Source organism: Malaclemys terrapin, chromosome 2 (genome assembly GCF_027887155.1).
Source record: "Malaclemys terrapin pileata isolate rMalTer1 chromosome 2, rMalTer1.hap1, whole genome shotgun sequence".
In the NCBI taxonomy this organism is placed as follows: Eukaryota; Metazoa; Chordata; order Testudines; family Emydidae; genus Malaclemys; species Malaclemys terrapin.
This window is the reverse complement of record NC_071506.1, coordinates 165,227,603-165,247,241: the sequence shown is the minus strand read 5'-3', so window position 1 is coordinate 165,247,241 and position 19,639 is coordinate 165,227,603. Positions and strand designations below refer to the sequence as shown.

Genomic DNA, 19,639 nt, shown 5'->3' with positions numbered 1-19,639 from the left:
GAGTCGGGGGTGGAGGTGGCATTCCCTGGACTGCTGGCCCCTGCTCCCACCCAACAGAAGTCAAACTATGCCTATGCCCAAAGTCCCTGCCCCCTCCCCCCCATCCCCGGGCCCTGGAGTTTTTATAGCATGTGGAGCAGGGCCTCAGAGAGAAAAAGGTTGAGAACCCCTGTGAATGGTGTCTCATTTTAGTACTACCAGAGGATGGTGATTGAGAGAAGACAGCCACTTTTCCCCCAATCTGACCTGTAGAGCCAAAAGTTTAGAAACAAGCCCAAAAGGCATCTGAGCCCCCAAGGGAGGGAAAGCCAATCCCACAGTCCCCAGCTGGCAGCATTACCAACCTTGGTAATTTTTTGCAGATTGGGCCACATTGAAAGGCTATAGCAACAATTGAATCTGCAATAACTGACTTTCTGGGCTATAACTTACTTTATGAAATTTGGATGATTTTACTTATAACTTGGCTGCTTCCCTGTCCCTCTGTCTTTGCTGCAACCTGGTGGCCTTTCAAATCAGCAGACACTGAGATGCATGCACAGCTTGATCAAAACCACCTTTGCCAGCCAGCACAAGACATGATGCAGCACATGTACCATTGGGAACAGAGCCCTGCCAGCTATGGCAAAGCAGGGCTTCCCATTGGCCGCTATTTGGGGGGTGGCTAGAGTTTTGTTTTGAGGGGGTTGGGGAGGCTGTCTTCCACTGGGGGTTAGGGTTTTGTTTTGGGGGCATCGAGGGCTGTTCCAGGGATGGGTTTGGGTTTTGTTTCCCAGGAGTCGGTTCTAATGGGGTTGTGGTTTTTCTTATGGGAGCGGGTTGGGGGGCTATTCTGGGGGAGTTGGGGGTAAGCTGATGTGGGGTGGGGCTGGGTCCGTGTGTTGCGGGGGGGAGGAGGAGCTGCTGCAGGGAGGGGAGCTGATGCTGGCTGGGTCCAGGTGTTGGGGGGGCTGCTGCGGGCTGGGTCTAGGAGTTGCGGGGGAAGGGGCTGCTGCGGGCTGGGTCTAGGAGTAGCGGGGGGGAGCTGGGTCTAGGTGTTGCGGGGGGACGGGGCTGCTGCGAGCTAGGTCCGGGTGTTGCGTGGGGTGGGGGGTGTCTCTCCTCCCGATTCCCGGGGGGTGTCGCTAGCTGCCTCCCCCACGCGTAGAGACGAGCTCGGCAGAAGCCGCCTCGGCGTCCAGGCGCATGCGCGGATCCCCGGGAGGGCGGGGCAGGCGAGCGGCGGCGTTGGTCCGATCCGGGTCGTACATCCTCTTGCTGCCGTCGCCACCGGTGGGATCCGGGCTGCGCAGCATCCTGCGCCGTGCCCCCCGCTCCGCCGCGCCCTCGCCAGGACCAGCCCGGCCGTTGCGCGCGCCCTACTCTGCAATGAGGCTGAGCAGCCGCGGCAGGGGATGCTGCGCGGCGGGCGGCAGAGAGCGCGGCCCGCCCCCGCGGAGCCCCTTCGTGCACCAGCTGCGCCTCAGCGCCCTGCAGAAAGCCAAGGTGGGTGTCCGCTTCTCCTCCTCCTCCCCCCCGCCGGAGTGGTTGTGCCTGTCTGGCCGCGCTGGGGCGGGGATTCCCGCTGCTGCCTTGCGGGGCCCCGCCGGGGTCACAGGGCGCATGGCCCGGCTGAACCGCTAACGTGCTGCCCGCCCAAAATGTTGCCGCCTTCCCCGCGGGACCCCACCTGGCTCACCAAGCCCCTGCCGGCCCGGGGCGCTTGGCAAATCCTGTGCACTGCGGTGGCCCCACTGCGAGCCCCAGAGGAAAGACTTGCTAGAAACATCTAGTTTACGTGAACTGCTTAATAAATGGACTAAGGGGGAAATTTGAAAACAAACATAATTCAACACATCTTTTAACAGGCAAAAAGTCTTGTGCGTGTGCAAGTAAGAATTTTTTATACAACATTTGTCAGCAGTGACTTGGAGGTGCAAGTTTTAATCCACTGAAATAAATACGTTTCATCATCGTTTGGTTTTCATATTTGTGAGGGGCTAGCTACATTATTGCCTACCACATTGCTCATAAATTTCCCTGCGTGCATGGATAATGTATGTATTCTTTTGCATGCAGAATACATCCCAAGACAAGAAAACAGTGATAAGAAACAAATGTTTCCAAATTAAAAGTGACCTTTTTCTAGATTGGGGGTGGGGTGGGGTGGGGTTGGGGGGATTGTGTGATTTGAGAAGGACAGTTGGGAGAATTGCCTTTCATAAGCTGTAGACTATGGTGACACTTTGAATGTTTGCAAGTTCTTTCTTGGTTAAGCCTTTTTTTTTTACTTTAAGGATATGGTGTTTGAGTAATGCATTTCACTAAAAAGGAGTGAGCCATCCATGCAGCAGATGGGGCATTATGACATGAAAGTTAATAGATCATGAAAATAATGATTTTGTTTTGTTATTGTAACCACATGGTAACAAAATATTGTCATTGGAAGTAATGAACTTCTACTCTCCTAGTAGAATTTTGAAAGGAGATATTCTTAATTTCCTAAGAAATTAAATATTCCTCTTGGGTGCAAGTATAATGTTTTTCAGATGGGAAGTCAAGAATTCAGAAGTAAGTAAATGCCAGAACTAAGGTAGCCTATGCAACTTTAATTCAGTGCCCTTGTGAGCATACAGCTTCTAATAACATGACTGCTTACTGTCTTTTCCACTGGACCCCTGCCTCATTCAGTTCATAAGATGGATGGTGCTCACTGAATTAATAGCTATTCATTATTTCTTTTTATCCTTGTCATTCAGTGTGTGGCTCCAGGCTTTATTAATGGTCTGCCATTCAAACTCTGTACTAAATTAATTTCCTCGTGGCCTTTTCTTCCTAAAGCATTCGTCACTAACATCTGAGTTTTCACAAACATTAGTAAACTACCTGACAGGGATATTGTGAAGATTAAACTGTTATTTTTAAAGCTGGCTGAAAAAGGGAATCCCTTTCTGTGAAAAATGTTGCATTTAAAAAAAAATTGCATTTGAATACTGCTGAAAATGTGAACTATTTTTATGGAATGGGATTTAGAGCAAAATTTTGATTAGGGCGAGTGGAACCAGAATTTCCTGGCTGCCTCTTCTCCCCCCCAGGCTGTTGCCACTTCCCCTTGTTAAATTGACAAGAGCCTTCCACTGGGCTGCTGAAGAGGCAGAGCACTTCAGCACTTTGACTCCCCACCTCCTCCTTAGGTCTGGGGAAAAAGAGGCAGACCACCTGGTTTCTTTTCCTCTCCCAAAGTTGGAGAGGAGGTGGGGAGGCAAGGCAGAGTGCCCTGGTGTTCTGCCCCTCTCTCTCTCCCAGAGCTAGCCCTCCTAGAAATCTTTTGTCAGTTTCACTGGAAGAAAGTGAAATTGACAACAGCAATTCAGGCAGGCAGCCATGGAGCCATCATTTCTATTTTCTCAATGAAAATAGGTTGGCAAAACTGAAATTTTTCTCAAAGAAAATTTTGGTTTTGACAAAAGGGCATTTTCTGGCAGAAAAGCATTTTGACAAACTTCCAAGGAGCTCTAGGTGTTTTTCCTAATTTATGATCTTGGCGAAGACTCCCATCTTTAAAGTGCTGACTAATTTTGGATGCGCAAGCTGACATGCCTTGGGCTTGATTTTTGTATTTAGGGTTTTTTTTATAGCATTTTATATGTTCAAAATACAGCTCATAGGTACTTAAGTGGTAGATGTGAGGCTCAGCCCTTCTGCAAATGAGGCCCCAAGATGTCCCAAGTTAAACAATCATCAGATGATGCCACTTGTGGAAAAGTTTTTGGTTTAAGTCACTTTCTCAGCATTACATAGAAACTGTGAGGCACTGACAAGGACAGATTTCAATTTAGGGTGGATTCAGATGTTTTAACCAACCTTTTCTTTCTTACAATCTCTGGCCTCATTCTCTACCACCTTATGGCTCTGTGGGAGGGATGTCCTGGTCCTGCTCGTGCTAGAGGAGGAGCCTGATGGTGGTGTTGCATGGCTTCTGCTTAGCTGTTGCTGGGAGGGAGAGGAAGTGGTGTGGAGCTCTCTCTCCACCCCATTCACTCCCCCAACTGTTTCTGGTGACTGACTGCATGCCTCCAGCTGCCTGGGGCTATAGCAGCATAACTTCCTGCTTCCTTGCAAAATGCATGTGGGCACATGTGCTCCCCCTTGAACTTTCTACCCCTTTCTTCCCTCAGCCTGCACTGGGCTGGTGGGCCTCCTTCTGCCTGACCACCAGCCCTCCCCCCAACTTTGTGTTTCACTGTTCTCACCCATTTTGCATTGGTCCCCGCTCCCAACCTTGTGATTTGCTGCTCCCACCTGTCTGTCTCAGGCAGATCTGTCCCCTTTGCAGCTCTCTGCTCCTGCCCATCTATCTCATGTGGGTCCCCCCCACCTTTGCAGTTTGCTGCTTCCATGGGTCCCCTGCCTCTTTGTGGTTCACTGCTCCCATCTGTCTATCTCATGAGTCCTCCCAGCCACCCTTGTGGTTTGCTGCTTCTGCCCATCTTGTGTGGTGCCTCTTGTGATCGCCTCTCTCCTTGTTGCTGACTGCCATTCCCAGCCCACCTGTCCTGTGTATTTGTGCATGCCTGTGCTTGTTTCTCCCTTTCCCCATTGTGATGTTCCCCTCTGGTGTTGTCTGGACCAGTGATCTGCTAGGCCACTCCAATCCTTGACTCTGGGAGCCAGCCTTACCGTGCTCTGCTGTGAGAACCCCCACTCCTGGACTGTTCACGCATAGCCTCTGGCATGTAAGCTGCTCCCAGTTACTTGCAAGCAAATGACACTAGCCAATATCTCCGGTCCCAGACGCAACCCTAGGAATCTCCATCTTGCAGTGTCCAGTAATGCCTGCTGGACGCTGCAAACTTATATAAGTTCGTCAATTTAGCAAAAAAATTGATATGTACCAGGCTTGTTATCTCAAATAGAGTCTCTGACACACTTCAAACCAAATGCACTGCTTCAGGTAGAATAAACAAACAAAATTATGAAGTACAAAGATAGATTTTAAGTGATTATAGGTCAAAGCATAACAAGTCAGATTTGATCAAATGAAATAAAAGCAAAACACATTCTAAGCTGATCTTAACACTTCCAGTGTCCTTACAAACTTAGATGCTTCTCACCACAGGCTGGCTGGTTACTTTTCAGTCAGGCTCTCTTCTTTGATCAGCACTTCAGTCGCTTGGTGGTGGTGTCTCTAGAGGTAGGTAAAAGAGAGAAAGCGTGGCAAAATGTTTCTCCTTTTATCATGTCCTTTCTTTCCTCCAGGCTTTGCCCCCACCCCTGTTCAGAGTCAGTTGAACATTACCTCATCGCAGTCCCAAACGGCCCAAAAGAAAGGGGTGACTCCCTTGAGGATCTAAGAGATTCTTTTGTTGTTGCCTAAGCCAGTGTCCATTGTTCCTGTGAGGCTGGGTTGGGTTTGTCCCATCCATGCCCTGACAAGGTGTGAACGGCCTCTCTGTTCTTGGAGAGTTTTTGCATGGGCTTGCTTTAAGCCATGAGGATACATTTTCCGCCTCATAACTATTGTGACAGACCCAGACCAGTGGAGTACAGGAGTCTGGTAGAGGGCAAATATACTGGTCACTGGATGAATAGTTTTCTGTTCCCTGAGTGACCAGAGCAGGGGCTGCATTAGAGTAATCAGGAACCTGCTAGAACCAGTTAAGGCAGGCTAATTAGGACACCTGGAGCCAATTAAGAAGCTGCTAGAATCAATTAAGGCAGGCTAATCAGGGCACCTGGGTTTTAAAAGGAGCTCACTTCAGTTTGTGGTGCGAGTGTGAGGAGCTGGGAGCAAGAGGTGCAAGGAGCTGAGTGAGAGGGTGTGCTGCTGGAGGACTGAGGAGCACAAGCGTTATCAGACACCAGGAGGAAGGTTCTGTGGTGAGAATAAGGAAAGTGTTTGGAGGAGACCCTGAGGAAGTAGCCCAGGGAGTTGTAGCTGTCATACAGCTGTTACAGGAGGCACTATAGACAGCTGCAGTCCACAGGGCCCTGGGCTGGAACCCAGAGTAGAGGGTGAGCCTGGGTTCCCCCCAAACTTCCCAATTGACCTGGACTGTGGGTTCTTCCAGAGGGGAAGGTCTCTGGGCTGTTCTCCAACCCACATGGTGAATCTCTGAGGCAAGAAAATCCGCCAATAAGCACAGGACCCACCAAGATAGAGGAGGAACTTTGTCACGCTGGTGTCAGAGTGGGATCTTGGGGTGCACAGTGCGGTGGAAGAAGGAGGGTGATTTAAAAAAAAAGCGCGCGCACACACACACACACACACACACAAAAGGAGAGGGTTTATTTTTTTTCACCACAATGGATGACGTAGTGCGGGCACTGATACAAGCTACGGCGGCCCAGGAGGAGGCTACCCGTGTCCAGGCCCAACAGGAGGCAGTGCGGCAGAGACTAATCGCCTGCTGATGGACCAGGCTGCTCAAGACCGAACTATGTTGCGGGAACTGTAAACCAGGTAAAGTCCCTTACAGAGCTGAATCGCGGCCATGATGGGATGCGGCTCATACAGGCCAGCCGTTGACTGCAGAAAATGACACGGGAGGATGATGTAAAGGCATACCTTCTGGCCTTTGAGAGGACAGCTCTACGGGAGGCCTGGCTTCGAGATCAGTGGTCTGGTATCCTTGCCCCATTCCTGTGTGGGGAGGCCCAGAAGGCCTACCATGATCTGCCTGAAGAGGCTGCGGAAGACTACCCCCAGCTGAAAGCAGAGATCCTGGCCAGATCTGGGGTAACGACATCAGTGCGGGCCCAGCGGTGTCACGGTTGGAGGTACCAGGAAGACAAAACCCCGCGGTCCCAATTGTATGACCTCATCCATCTCACACGAAAGTGGTTGCAAACAGAGTCCCGGAGTCCGGAAGAGATACTAGTGGTTCTGGTCATCGACCGATACATGAGAGGACTACCACCAGACCTTCGTGCCTGGGTAAGCTGGAACGAACCCTTCACCTATGATGAGGTTGTCGCCCTGGTAGAGAGGCGAAGGACAGCGAGGGAGCTGACCTGACCAGTTAAGGAAGAGGCACCCCGGGTTAAACTAGCAGCACCAAGCCCTAAAGTTCGGGTGACTGGGCCACCAGGAGGGCCCAGGTGGAAAAAGAGAGAGGCTGAAGGCCCATCAGAGGCCACAAAGAGTCGGAGCACTGAGGGAGAATAGGATCGTGATGTTAGACTGCCCAAACCAAGAGACCGGGGAACGCCTAGGGCTCCATACAGATGTTATGCCTGTGGGGAGTGGGGACACATAGCTGCCCAGTGTCCCAATGCTGAGGAGCCTATGCAGTGTAACCTGGGGAACTGGGCAGATCCATGCTCCCTAATCCACCTTGTGGGGGTCTCACTAACCCACATATGTATACCAGACCAGTGAAACTAAATGGGGTAGGGACCACGGCACTGGTTGATTCGGGGAGTGCTATCACGCTTATCTCAGGGAAGCTTGTGAAGCGCAGTCAGCTGCTACAGGCTAAACGTACGGGGTTAACATGTGTCCATGGGACAGTTAGTTACTACCCCACCATCCCAGTAAAAATCGAGATCCAAGGGAACACTACTGAGGTAGCAGCAGGTGTAGTCCCTAAACTCCTATACCTGGTGGTCATAGGGAGGGACTTCCCAGGGTTTGGAAACTTACTCCCAGTAGGGGGATTGGAGAAAGATGGGGACCCTAAAATTAGTGAAGCATCCACAGCAGACTGTCAACCCCCAATCTTCTCTGAAATATCCCCAGATTTGTTCTCCACTCCCAGACAGGGTAGAAAGACAAAAAGGGAAAGAAGGGCAGCTAAGGCCTTGGGAACCCGAATACTGACCCAAAGCCAGAGGGTCGCTCTTGTAGGTTGGTGGACCCGCGCAGCTGAAAAGGAGGCCACGCAGGAGGGAAAACCACCTGAGTCTGACCCTCCCCCTAATGCTTCTGAACCAGTAGAGGCAACAGAGACTGGGCCCCTAGATCTTGGGCAGATTAGCCCCGGGAGAGGAAATTTTGGACGGGACCAGGCAGAAGACCCAAGGTATGACAACATTAGGAAGGAGGTGACTGAAATAGATGGGGTCCCTGTGGAAGGGAAAACCCAGGGACCAGGACCCTACTTCATAATGAAGGATCTCTTGTACCGGGTTGCACCAGTACAGGGGCAGAAGGTACAGCAGATCCTAGTATCTCAAAAACACCAGAACGCTGTATTAAGTCTTGCTCCTAGTCATCTTTTTGGGGGGCATTTGGGGGTAGAGAAGGCCCTGGCACGAGTCCTACGACGGTTCTTCTGGCCCGGAGTACATGAAGAAGTGCGGAGGTACTGTGCCTCCTGCCCGGAGTGTCAGCTGCACAGTCCTTCCCGACTTGAGGGCACCTTTAGTACCCCTTCCCATCATAGAGGTCCCCTTCGAGTGAATAGCCATGGACCTAGTGGGACCCCTGGAGAAGACTGCTCGGGGCCACCAATATATACTTGTTGTTTTGGACTATGCTACTCGCTACCCAGAAGCCGTCCCCGTGCGGAACACGGCCGCTAAAACTATAGCCAAAGAGCTGGTGGGGATCTTTGCCCGAATGGAGCTACTGAAGGAGATATTAACTGACCAAGGAACCCCATTTATGTCGAAGCTAATGAAGAACCTCTGTACGCTGCCCCATATACATACCCTGAGAACTTTGGTCTACCATCTGCAGATTGATGGGTTAGTAGAAAGGTTTAACCGAACCCTCAAGGCTATGATAAGGAAGGTGGTAAGTCTGGACGGGAAGGATTGGAACACCCTACTACCCTACCTTATGTTCGCTATCCGGGAGGGGAACAGCCCAGAGACCTTCCCCTCTGGAAAAACCTACAGCCCAGGTCAATTGGGAGGTTTGGGGGGAACCCCGGCCCGCCCTCTACTCTGGGTTCCAGCCTAGGGCCCTCTGGACTGAAGCTGTCTATAGTGCCTCCTGTAACAGCTGCATGACAGCTACAACTCCCTGGGCTACTTCCTCAGGGTCTCCTCCAAACACCTTCCTTATTCTCACCACAGGACCTTCCTCCTGGTGTCTGATAACGCTTGTGCTCCTCAGTCCTCCAGCAGCACACCCTCTCACTCAGCTCCTTGCGCCTCTTGCTCCCAGCTCCTCACACTCGCACCATAAACTGAAGTGAGCTCCTTTTTAAAACCCAGGTGCCCTGATTAGCCTGCCTGCCTTAACTGGTTCTAGCAGGTTCCTGATTACTCTAGTGCAGCCCCTGCTCTGGTCACTCAGGGAACAGAAAACTACTCCTCCAGTGACCAGTATATTTGCCTTCTACCAGACTCCTGTACTCCACTGGTCTGGATCTGTCACATATCCCTCCCCCCTGCTCAACGCCAAGGGGTTGGGCAGCTTGGGACGCCAGACAGTGCACACGTGACAAGCCATCGGCGTTGCCATGATGGCTTCCTGCTCTGTGTTGCACACGGAACTGGAAAGGTTGGAGGGATAAGAATCATCTGGTCACCCTGGTGGTGTTCTCCTTGTTCCGCTGCATCCATTGAAGAGGGGCGTGATCGGTCACGAGGACAAATCTGCCCCCGAGCAGGTAGTAGCGCAATGTTTCCATGGCCCATTTTACAGCGAGGCATTCTCTCTCCACCACTGCATATTTTCGTTCCCTTGGAAGGAGTTTCCGACTGAGGTATAGAATTGGGTGTTCCTCCTCCCCGACCATCTGGGATAGAATGGCCCCCAACCCTACTTCCGATGCATCCGTCTGCAGGATAAACTCCTTGGTAAAATCAGGGGCTATCAGTACGGGGTTACTGCAGAGGGCAATCCGTAGGTCTGCGAATGCTTCCTCTGCTGCGTCAGACCATCTCACCAGATCAGGTCCACAGGCTTTCACTAGGTCTGTCAGGGGGCTTGCCCTTGTGGCAAAGTGGGGGATAAATTGTCGGTAATACCCCACCACACCTAGGAATGCCCGGACTTGTTTCTTGCGACTTGGTCGGGGCCAATTTTGGATGGCCTCTAACTTGTTCACTTGGAGTTTTACCAAACCTTTTCCCACAATGTAGCCAAGATATTTGGCCTCTGTAAACCCTACAGCGCACTTGGCAGGGTTTGCTGTAAGGCCAGCTCGCCTGAAAGTATCGAGGACTGCCTTCACCTTCTCCAGGTGGGTTTCCCAGTCTGGGGTATGAATGGCCACATCGTCCAAATAGGCAGCAGCATAACTATTATGCGGGCGTAATAGCTTGTCCATGAGGTGCTGGAAGGTAGCTGGGGCCCCATGTAGTCTAAAAGGGAGGACAGTATATTGAAAAAGACCCTCTGGTGTAGAGAACGCAGTCTTTTCCTTTGCGTCTTCTACCAGTACCCCTTTGTCAAGTCTAGGGTAGTCAAGTACCGGGCATTACCCAGACTGTCCACTAGCTCATCTATGCAAGGTATGGGGTATGCGTCGAACTGGGATACTTCGTTTAGTCGCCGGAAGTCGTTGCAGAATCTTGTGGTGTCATCAGGTTTGGGCACCAGCATGATTGGGCTGGACCACTGACTGTGGGATTTTTCGATGATCCCCAACTCCGGCGTTCTTTTTTACTTCTGCTTTTATTTCCTCCCTTTTTGCTGCTGGCACCCGATAGGGCCTCATTGTTACTCTGGCCCCAGCGTTCATGACAATGTGGTGATATGTCTCGATTATTTGACCCGGTTTTGTCGAGAACACATCTTGGTTCTGGAAGATCATCTCAGACACCTCATTCTTCTGGTCTGGTGTTAAATCAGGAGACACTCTCACCTGTTTGGAAGGCTTGTTTTCCTGGGTTACGTCTTTTTGGACTGTTATGCATGCCTCTTGTGTATGCCAGGGTTTCAGAAGGTTAACATGATAAATCTGTTCTGTTCTTGTTTTCTGCGTCCTGGCTGCCACACCTTGTAGGTTACTTCCCCCATGGGTTCAACCACCTCATAGGGCCCCTGTCATTGGGCCAGAAGCATGCTTTCTGCCGTGGGAACCAACACCATAACCCGATCCCCTGGTTGGAACTTTTGCCTGGTGATTGTAATGGGTTCGCTGGGCCTCCTGTGCCTTCTCCAAATGTTCCCGTACAATAGGGGTAACCCGGGCTATCCGGTCTCGCATCTGCATTACATGCTCTATTATATTTCTCCCCTCATTGGGTTCCTCTTCCCAGATCTCTTTGGTGATATCTAGTATGCCACGGGGATGACGCTCGTTTAATAACTCGAAGGGGGAAAACCCAGTTGATCACATGGTGAATCTCTGAGGCAAGAAAATCTGCCAATAAGCGCAGGACCCACCAAGATAGAGGAGGAACTTTGTCACACTATATACATGAAATTAAACCTTACTCTAATATTACCTTAACAGTTACTATAATATCACTGTAACAGCCATGCTCAGTGCATCATGAGCCTTCTGAAGACACCCAACATGACAAACTTGCATTGGATACCACACAATCATTTTATAAAGATGAACATGTGGGTGCTGAGTGTTCCCTCGAGTTACAGAGCGTCACGCCCATCTACTGCACTTTTCTGCTTATATATTCTCCCTCACTCCCAGTGCAGCTTGAGTTGATCGTCTTTCCCCACATATTGTTTGCTCTATTCCCTATTGTTTGTTTGATTAACTTTGCATTTATGCCTTCTTTACGCATACGCAGGCTAGTGGGGAGGAGTGGTTAGCCTCTTCCCCTCTCCTCCTCTGGTGGCTGTTCCCCTCACCTGAACTTGATGGCGGACCTGGAAACAGCCATGGGTGAGGCTTCTGCTCCAGCAGCTTTGTCTGTGGAGGGAAGGGAGGCACTGCGAGAGAATCCCTGGCCATTATCATCACTCCACTTTGGCTCTCTCCGCCATCTACCCGCAGGTCTACGACCAACACCTTTTCCAGTGTCGTCGTCATCTCCCTGCGGAAAACACAGACAGGGACTCCACTGTCAAAACTGTGACCACCTATGGAGCCCCCTCAGGCAGCAAGAAGGACCATGACACAATAAAAGGAAAGAGCCTGCCCAGAAGGCTCCTTCTGCAGCAGTGGTTGCTACTACTGCTGCTCTGCTGTCAGCTGCGGCTCCTCCTCCACCATTCTGTCCCTTCCACCAGCTCTGGGGGTGCTGCCAGAGCTCATGGCTCCCAACCCAGTAACCATAACACCTATTACCAAGGCAGCAAGCACTGAGTCCGTTGTGCTGCCCACGCCTGGTGCTGTGGAGGAGCCCCCTGATTGTGTCCCTCTAATTCCTGTGATTGATGGTGCTGCCCTCAGCAGTATGGCCACTGTTGACCCCAATCTTATTCCTGACCCTTTCCCTTTATGGCACTCCAGGGTGCAATCCAGACCAGTGAGGGGCTATGTTACCCTTGCTCTGCAAACTGGGGTGCCTCACAGTTCTTTGCTGCTGTAGCTCCCAACCTTGTAGGTAACACCCTGAGTGTCTATGTATAGTTGCATCCTGCCAGCCACACATCAGTCACACTCTGGCTTCCACCAGCCTTGGTTACCACTTGCAGGATGACACCAACCCAGTCACAGATTTCCCCCCAAAATGTGTATTCTGCACTATCCAACCTTCTCCTGGAACCATAGTTTGTTGCAGCTCTAAGGAATCAATATACAACAGTCTGCTACTTTTAAATGAAGTTCCCAGACAACTCACAACACTGGATTGATTTTAATTAAAGAATAAAACAAGTTTATTTAACTACAAGAAGTTAGGTTTTAAGTTAGTACAAGTATAAGGCATTACATTCAGAAATGGCTAGAAGAGAAATAAAGATAAAACACTTCCTAGTACTAACTTAACAAACTAGACTTGGTTCAAGATGAAGTCTCTTACCCCGTTTTCCAAGTAACACTGCTGACCAAACTCGGGGCAGGGTCTGCTCCCAAAGTCCAACAGCTGTTTATTTTGTCATCCTTGGGGAGTTTTGCCCATTGCTCTTTTTGGTTCAGTCACCCTTTGAAATGTATTTTCCTGAGGGTTATCCCCAGTGGTGAGCTGGAGCTGGTTCGCAGGAACCGGTTGTTAAATTTAGAAGCCCTTTTAGAACCGGTTGTCCAACCGGTTCTAAAAAGGCTTTTAAATTTAAAGTGGTGCCTTAGGTGCCGACTCCGGCAGCTCCCGGTCCCAGCTCACCTCTGCTCCGCCTCCTCCCCTGAACGCTCCGCCTTGCTTCCCCCCCCCCCTGCTTCCCGCAAATCAGCTGTTCGCGCGGGAAGCCTGGGAGGGCTGAGAAGCAAGCGGCGGCTTCGCCCAGGGAGGTGGTGACGGAGTGGAGGTGAGCTGGGGCGGGGGAGTGCGAGGAGGGCCGCCCATGCCACGGCAGGTAACCCCCTGCTTCCCCCCAGCTACGCTACCCCACCCCTAGGAGCCAGAGGGACCTACTGTATGCTTCCCGGGAGCCTCCCCAGGTAAGCACCGCCGGGACTCCCCACCTTGCCCCCCGGCAGGTCCCTTTGGCTCTTAGGGGCGGGGTGGGCACCCACTTCGGTGGCCCACGAGACCCTCCTGCCCGGCCCCTGAGCTCCCAGCCGGGGAGGCTAGTCCCTGGCTGCTCCCCCTCCCCCGCAGCTTCAGCTTGCCCTGGCGCATGCTCTGGGTGGCTGGCTGCGAGCTCGGCCTGACCCGGTGCTCCAGCCGAGCGGCACGGCTGTAGCGCCGCCAGCCACCAGTGCTCCACGCGGTGGCAGTGGCCTGGCCCGGCTACAGCTGAGCGGCACGGCTGTAGCACCACCAGCCACCTCCAGGCAGCACAGTAAGGGGGCAGGGGGTGGGAGTTGGATAAAGGGCAGGGGAGTTCAGAGGGTGGTCGGGGGTGGATGGGGTCGGGGCGGTCAGAGGGCGAGGAACAGGGGGATTGAATGGGGGCAAGGGTCCCGGGGGGGGCAGTCAGGAAGGAGCAGGGGTTGGATGGGGCAGTGGGAGGTAGTCAGGGGCAGGGATTCTAGGGGCAGTCAGGGGACAGAGAGAAGGGGTGGTTGGATGGGGCAGGGGTATCAGGGGGCCATCAGGAATGAGAGGAGGTGTTGGATGGGGTGGCGGGGGGCAGTCAGGGGATAGGGAAGGGGGGTTGATGGGTGTGGGGGGGGGCGTCAAGGAATGCAGGGGGTTGGATGGGGCAGGGTTCCCGGGGGGCGGGGGTGGCCACGACTCCCTCGTGGGGTGAGGAGGGAACCGGTTGTTAAAATTTTGGCAGCTCATCACTGGTTATCCCTAGATAAAGGTAATTCCAGCTGTGAAGTTGGAGTCAAGGAGTCTGATGGTGAAAGAGGTTCCATGCTGCTGTTTGCTAAAATGCAGATCTGTTTTTCTGTCCCTGTCCTTAACAAAGAATGGCCATTTGATGGCATACCCTGAGTCTTTGCAGGTGCCAATTACTCTAGACCTTTGGGTGGGGGGTACTCTGTGATCCTGTGACATTCCTCAGGAGATTGATGCCAGTCCACATACTGAAGCCAGATGGTGGCTGGAGATGGGAGGGCAGGCTGTACTTTAGGCACTCATCGAGTTTTCAGGTGGCCTGACAACCTTGTTGTCCCTAGACCGATGGTCTGAGGTGCTAGGGGTTGCTGAGGTGCTAGGTCACCTGCTGCATCTCTAGGTCTGGGTGGGAGGGACTCAACCTCACTTACTCTGGTACTGGGCCTGAAGCGGGTGTGATTCTATCAGCAGGCATTCACCTTCCTCAGCATCTTGGATCCTTGCAAGTGTCTGGTTCTAGGTGGGGAATTTAACTCCATCCTGTCCAGTATCAGAAGGGTAGCCGTGTTAGTCTGGATCTGTAAAAAGCGACAGAGTCCTCACGCGTCTGACGAAGTGGGTATTTACCCACGAAAGCTTATGCTCCAATATGTCTGTTAGTCTATAAGGTGCCACAGGACTCTTTGTCGCTTCTAACTCCATCCTGAACATGCTGGACCATGTTGGGAGATAGAAGTGCCAAACCACTGTGGATATTCTCATGAAGATCATTGACCATTACTTCCTGATCCACCCACCCAGACATCTCTACCAATTTGGCTTGGTGGAGGAGACTCTATCATGCCATTTGCAGCAGGATCACTTCTGCGTCTCCTGTTTTAACATCTTGTGGGCCCACTTCTCCAGCATCAGCAAGGCCCTCTTCTTGGACCACCACCTGGTGGTTGTGACAGTCTCTTTAACTCCTGAGCAGCCACGGCCAGCCAACTGGCATTTCAACAACAGCATGCTGGAAGCCATGGCTTCATGGCATCCTTCTGGGAATTCTGGCTGGTCTTGTGGGGGCAGAGGCACATCTTTCCCTAGATGCAGAGGTGGTGGGATGTGGGGAAGGTAGGTGCCTAGCTCCTCTGCCACGACTACACCCAGGGAGCCAATTGGAGGAGGGGTTTTGTTATAGAGCATTTGGAACAGGAGGTTTTGGAGCTGGAGGGCCACCTGGCTGCTTGCCCTGGAGATCCATCCATCTGCAGAGTGTGTTGAGAGAAGCGGGGTGGGCTCTGGGCTCTAAATTACCATGGGCCAAAGGTACTTTTGTTTAGTTGCAAATCCACCTCCTTCAGGAGATGGATTCTGATTCCCACTTTTTCTGTACCCTGGAGAGGAAGAGCAGTGCCAAAAATCACATCTCATGGCAGGGGTCGGCAAGTAGTGATGCGTGAAAGGTTGAGCACTTTCTATGCTAACTTCTTCTCCCCACATCTGACCGATGCTGATGCTTACAGAGTCCTGTGGGGTAAAATCCCTATGGTCAATGTAGGTGACAGGGACTAGCTGGAGCTTTCTCTCACTCTGGCCAAGTTTTTGGAAACCCTTTGTCTGATGCCCACCCATAAATCTCTGGGTGTTGGTAGGCTGAGGGTGGAGTTCTGCCACATGTGCTGGGATATGTTGTCTTGGACCTGTCCTTTGTTCACCCTGCTGCCAAAGAAGGGGGACCTTGATGACCTGAGGAATTGGCATTTGATATTGCTACTCAGATTGCAAGATCACGTTGAAGGCTGTGTCGCTGTGGTTGAAGTCCATGTGGGCAGACATGGTCCACTCCAACCAGACCTACGCTGTTCTGGGCCAGATAATCTTCAGTCATCTAGTCCAGGACCACCTTCATGTGGTGTATAGGGATGGTCTGTCACTTGCCCTCTCCTTTGGTCAGAAGAGGGTGTTTGACATTGGCGATCAGGGTATCTCATGGACATTCTGCTGGTGTTCAGATTCCTCCTGGTGATGTATACTTCTGAGGAGTGTTTGGTCAAGCTCAACTGGATCCTGACCGAGCCTGACATCCTCAGTCAAGAAGTGTGTTCAGGCTGCCTGCTATGTGACCAACTGTATGCCAATATCATAGAGCCCTTCTTCCATTTCCTCTGCTGCTCTCTCGGTGTTCGCTTTTCTGACACTAATCCCTTCCCACTGTGGAAAATTGTCTGACTGTCTGCAGAAATGGATGGGGCTACTCAGTATCTTTCCCTTTGTTGGAGGGTGCTGGTTATCAACCAGCTTGTCCTGTCCATGTGCTGGTACCAGTTCAACACTGAGAGCCTGCCCCCGGGGACTCTAGCCAACTCCAGAGTAAGATCCTGGAGTTCTGTCTGGAGAACCATTGGAGATCTGTGGGTGTCTTGAGCCTGCATCTAGGGGAGGATGGGCAGGCCGTGATCTAGAGCTGCAGCCAGGTCCACACTTTCTGTTTTCAGGCCCTTCAGAGATTCTTTTATGGCACATGGAGTGTGCTGGCACATGCCTTCCTCTGAGGGCTTCAGTGTCACTCCCAGCTCTTTAATCTGCCCCCGAGAGGTCTCTCTCGAGACTTCAGAGTTGCTAGTCTTTTCTCAGGACCTGGAAACTATTTTCAGTGACTAGGTCTGTAGTGGCCACTGACAGGGAAGACCTCCTCACAGACCCCCGTTACAAAACACACACTTTGGCGTGCAGGTGGTGGAGTCCCTCTTGGTGCACTGAAAGGTGGTTCTGGCTGGCGTCACCAGATTCGGAGACTAGGACTATGGTCGGAGCGACTGGGTAAACCTTGTGGCACTTGGCCAGTGCATCGGGTTACCTGTCCCTTCTGTACCCTGTTGTGTTCCAGGAGGTGAGAGTAGCCTTGACCCCTGCCTCTTTCGCTTATCTTGAATAGGTCATTCCCTGCCCATCCCTCACTTTTGGTGCTCCAGAGCTCGTCATTGGGTGTTGCCCTATGAGCCCCTCTTTCGCTCCGCTGAATATCTCTGATGCACCACTTGAGCAAGCTGAAATGACATCCAGCTGGTCTTTCACTGAACCATGCCCCAGGAACAGCTCTGTGCGTTTGTACTCCATACCAAGTGATGGGACTTGCTGCCCCCTGCGGAGGGCAGAGGGCAGTCTGTACTCCAGTGTAGTCCTACGGCTCTCTATGGAGCCATGAGCACGGTTGTGTGGCTGATGTGGTTCATGGAGTCTTCCGACACTTGCCCGTTTTGCAGTGAGGAGGAGACCCTGGCTTTGACAATCAGGGTCCAGACACCCCAGGGGGAAAACAGGGGGTCTCAGCCCCTAAAAATAAGCAATTGAACCAATTGGTTGTAGACAAAATTATTGTGTATTAAATTTGTTGAGTTAAGTTTATTTGTGAAACTTGTAATGCCCTAAACTTGATGGTCATTACGAGATATGTATACAGGTTGTAGTTGTGAGTGAGTGTGTGTGTGTGTGTGTGTGTATTTTTTATATATATAATATAAATTGTAACTATAGTGAAACTACAGTATCATCTCAAAGCAGTATAGTGAGGCAGTCAGGCAGGGAGGGCACCTCCCAGACCAAGTGTTTACACAAAACACTAGCATTGTGCAGCCAGAAAGAGAGAATGCTAAGCCATTAAAGTTAATTGGAAAACATTGGAACAACTTGAAACTGAAAAGAACCCCTCAACCTGGGAAACCTGCCCAGCTCTGTGTAACCATGAATTACCATAATGTGAGGAAAAGGAAAAAAAAAACCCTTCAAACCCTGTTAAAAGGGAGGGGATTTGATGTGAAGGCTATCCCGAAACTGAGCGCCAACATCTAAGATAGGTGCTGTCCATGAAATACTGGATTCCCTCCTGTGCTGTAGGGGAATGGTGTACTTTTGCTGCACAGTGAGGTCATGCCACATGGAGGGCACTATTTGATACAAAAACAAAATGGCATCCTCCATGTAGCTGCATGGAGGATGCCATCTTTAGAGAAAAACAGCATCCTCTTCACAATGTGACCTTGCATGCTCCGTACATGCTTGGTCACACCGGCAGGGGTGGAATACCTGCATGTCAAATATCAGGATTGCACCACTGATCCCCTCTGGCTCAGAGGGCACACTGGGAAACTGTTCAGAGACAATAGATAACTTGTATTAGAAACAGGACTTAGGTAATATGTAAAGCCTGAGATTGCACCTTTTTTTATTTTATGTATAACTTGTATGTATTTGCTTTTCCTTACTATTTCATCTTTGATTCTATGATTTTTCTATTAAATAAACTTTTTGTTTATTTTTACCTCAAGCTGGTCTCTGTTGTGTGAACGCCAAAGTGAACTGATAGTTGAGGGCAGGTTTCACTCCTTTGAGGATGACAAACCAAAGGGGAAAAGTATGAGGATCCGGTAGTTAAGAACTTGGAGACGGGTTTGGGGGTGGGGGACTCGGGACCAGAAGGGATTGTTGAGGTCACCCTGCAAAAAGTAACTATGCTGGTGGAAGCCAGGGTGGGACTGTGATGCTTGTAGGCTGGCTACTGGTGTCAGAATGGTGAACCACAGCAGCTCAGCATTAAGACATCCAATATTAGAAGGCAGGTAGTAACAGAACCCCCTGTTAGTCTGGGTGATCCTCCAAATGTTATAGTGGCATAATTGTTACAGGACTTGCAACACAATGTCAATGAACAGAGGTTTGCATATCAAACACTTGTAGTAACAGACCCTAATAGATTCAAAAGTAAGGAAGCAAAGTACAATCTTATAGTTTATTTCCTTTTATTTATTTCACATTAAGGGAAATAGAACAAGGAAAGGGGAAAATGAGTGAGTTACAGTCATTGGACATTACGACTGGCACACACTTCTGAAGCGTGTGTTAAGCTGCAACCCCTCTTCCAGCTTCTCTAGAATCTTCTGCTGAGGTTCTGGCTGAATTTTCTTCCCCTCACCTTCTTGTATGTGTACACACCATCCATAACTCCATAAAGTCTTGAGACCTCCTTGTTCTCAACTTGCTGGCACTGGCCAATATGGCCATCAACCAGGCCAGGAGAAGGAAACTTCTTGGAGGGGTTGGGAGTGTTCTGCAACGTTGGGCCCTATTTTTGATCCATCTTGGGCACATCTTGGGCAGAGTTTCTTTGGGCAGTGTCCACTGGCTGCTTGAACTCCTTTTAGGAGCAGTGGGCACTGTCAGGGTTCTCTGCTCAGAATCCCACTCTGGATCCCTTGTTTTGGCCCTTTGACTTTAACTCCTGTCCCTGGTTTCTTAGTTTTTGTCCCCTGAACTCAGTTGTCATCTGGGCTTTATGGTTCCCAGGTGATTCCTTCTCCCACCTCAGTTGAGGGAGTGGGCCTATAGTTTTTGGCAGGCCCAGGCCCACCCATCCCAGTACTCACAATATATACTGACTTTCCAGTTTTCACAACAAATGAGGCAAACGTTTGGCAGACAATAGCTT

The 19,639-nt window shown here is 51.0% G+C and overlaps 1 protein-coding gene across 2 annotated transcripts in view; it reads left to right on the top strand.

Moving 5' to 3' along the window:
* The first annotated feature begins 1,185 nt into the window (after positions 1–1,185).
* Positions 1,186–19,639, top strand: part of LPCAT1 (lysophosphatidylcholine acyltransferase 1) — a 162,673-nt gene continuing 144,219 nt past the window's right edge. The window contains exon 1 of one of the 2 annotated variants that reach the window (XM_054018344.1): positions 1,186–1,485. In XM_054018344.1, coding sequence (XP_053874319.1) covers positions 1,186–1,485 — 300 coding nt within the window. The remainder of the gene's footprint in view (positions 1,486–19,639) is intronic. The other variant, XM_054018345.1, reaches the window with a different exon arrangement.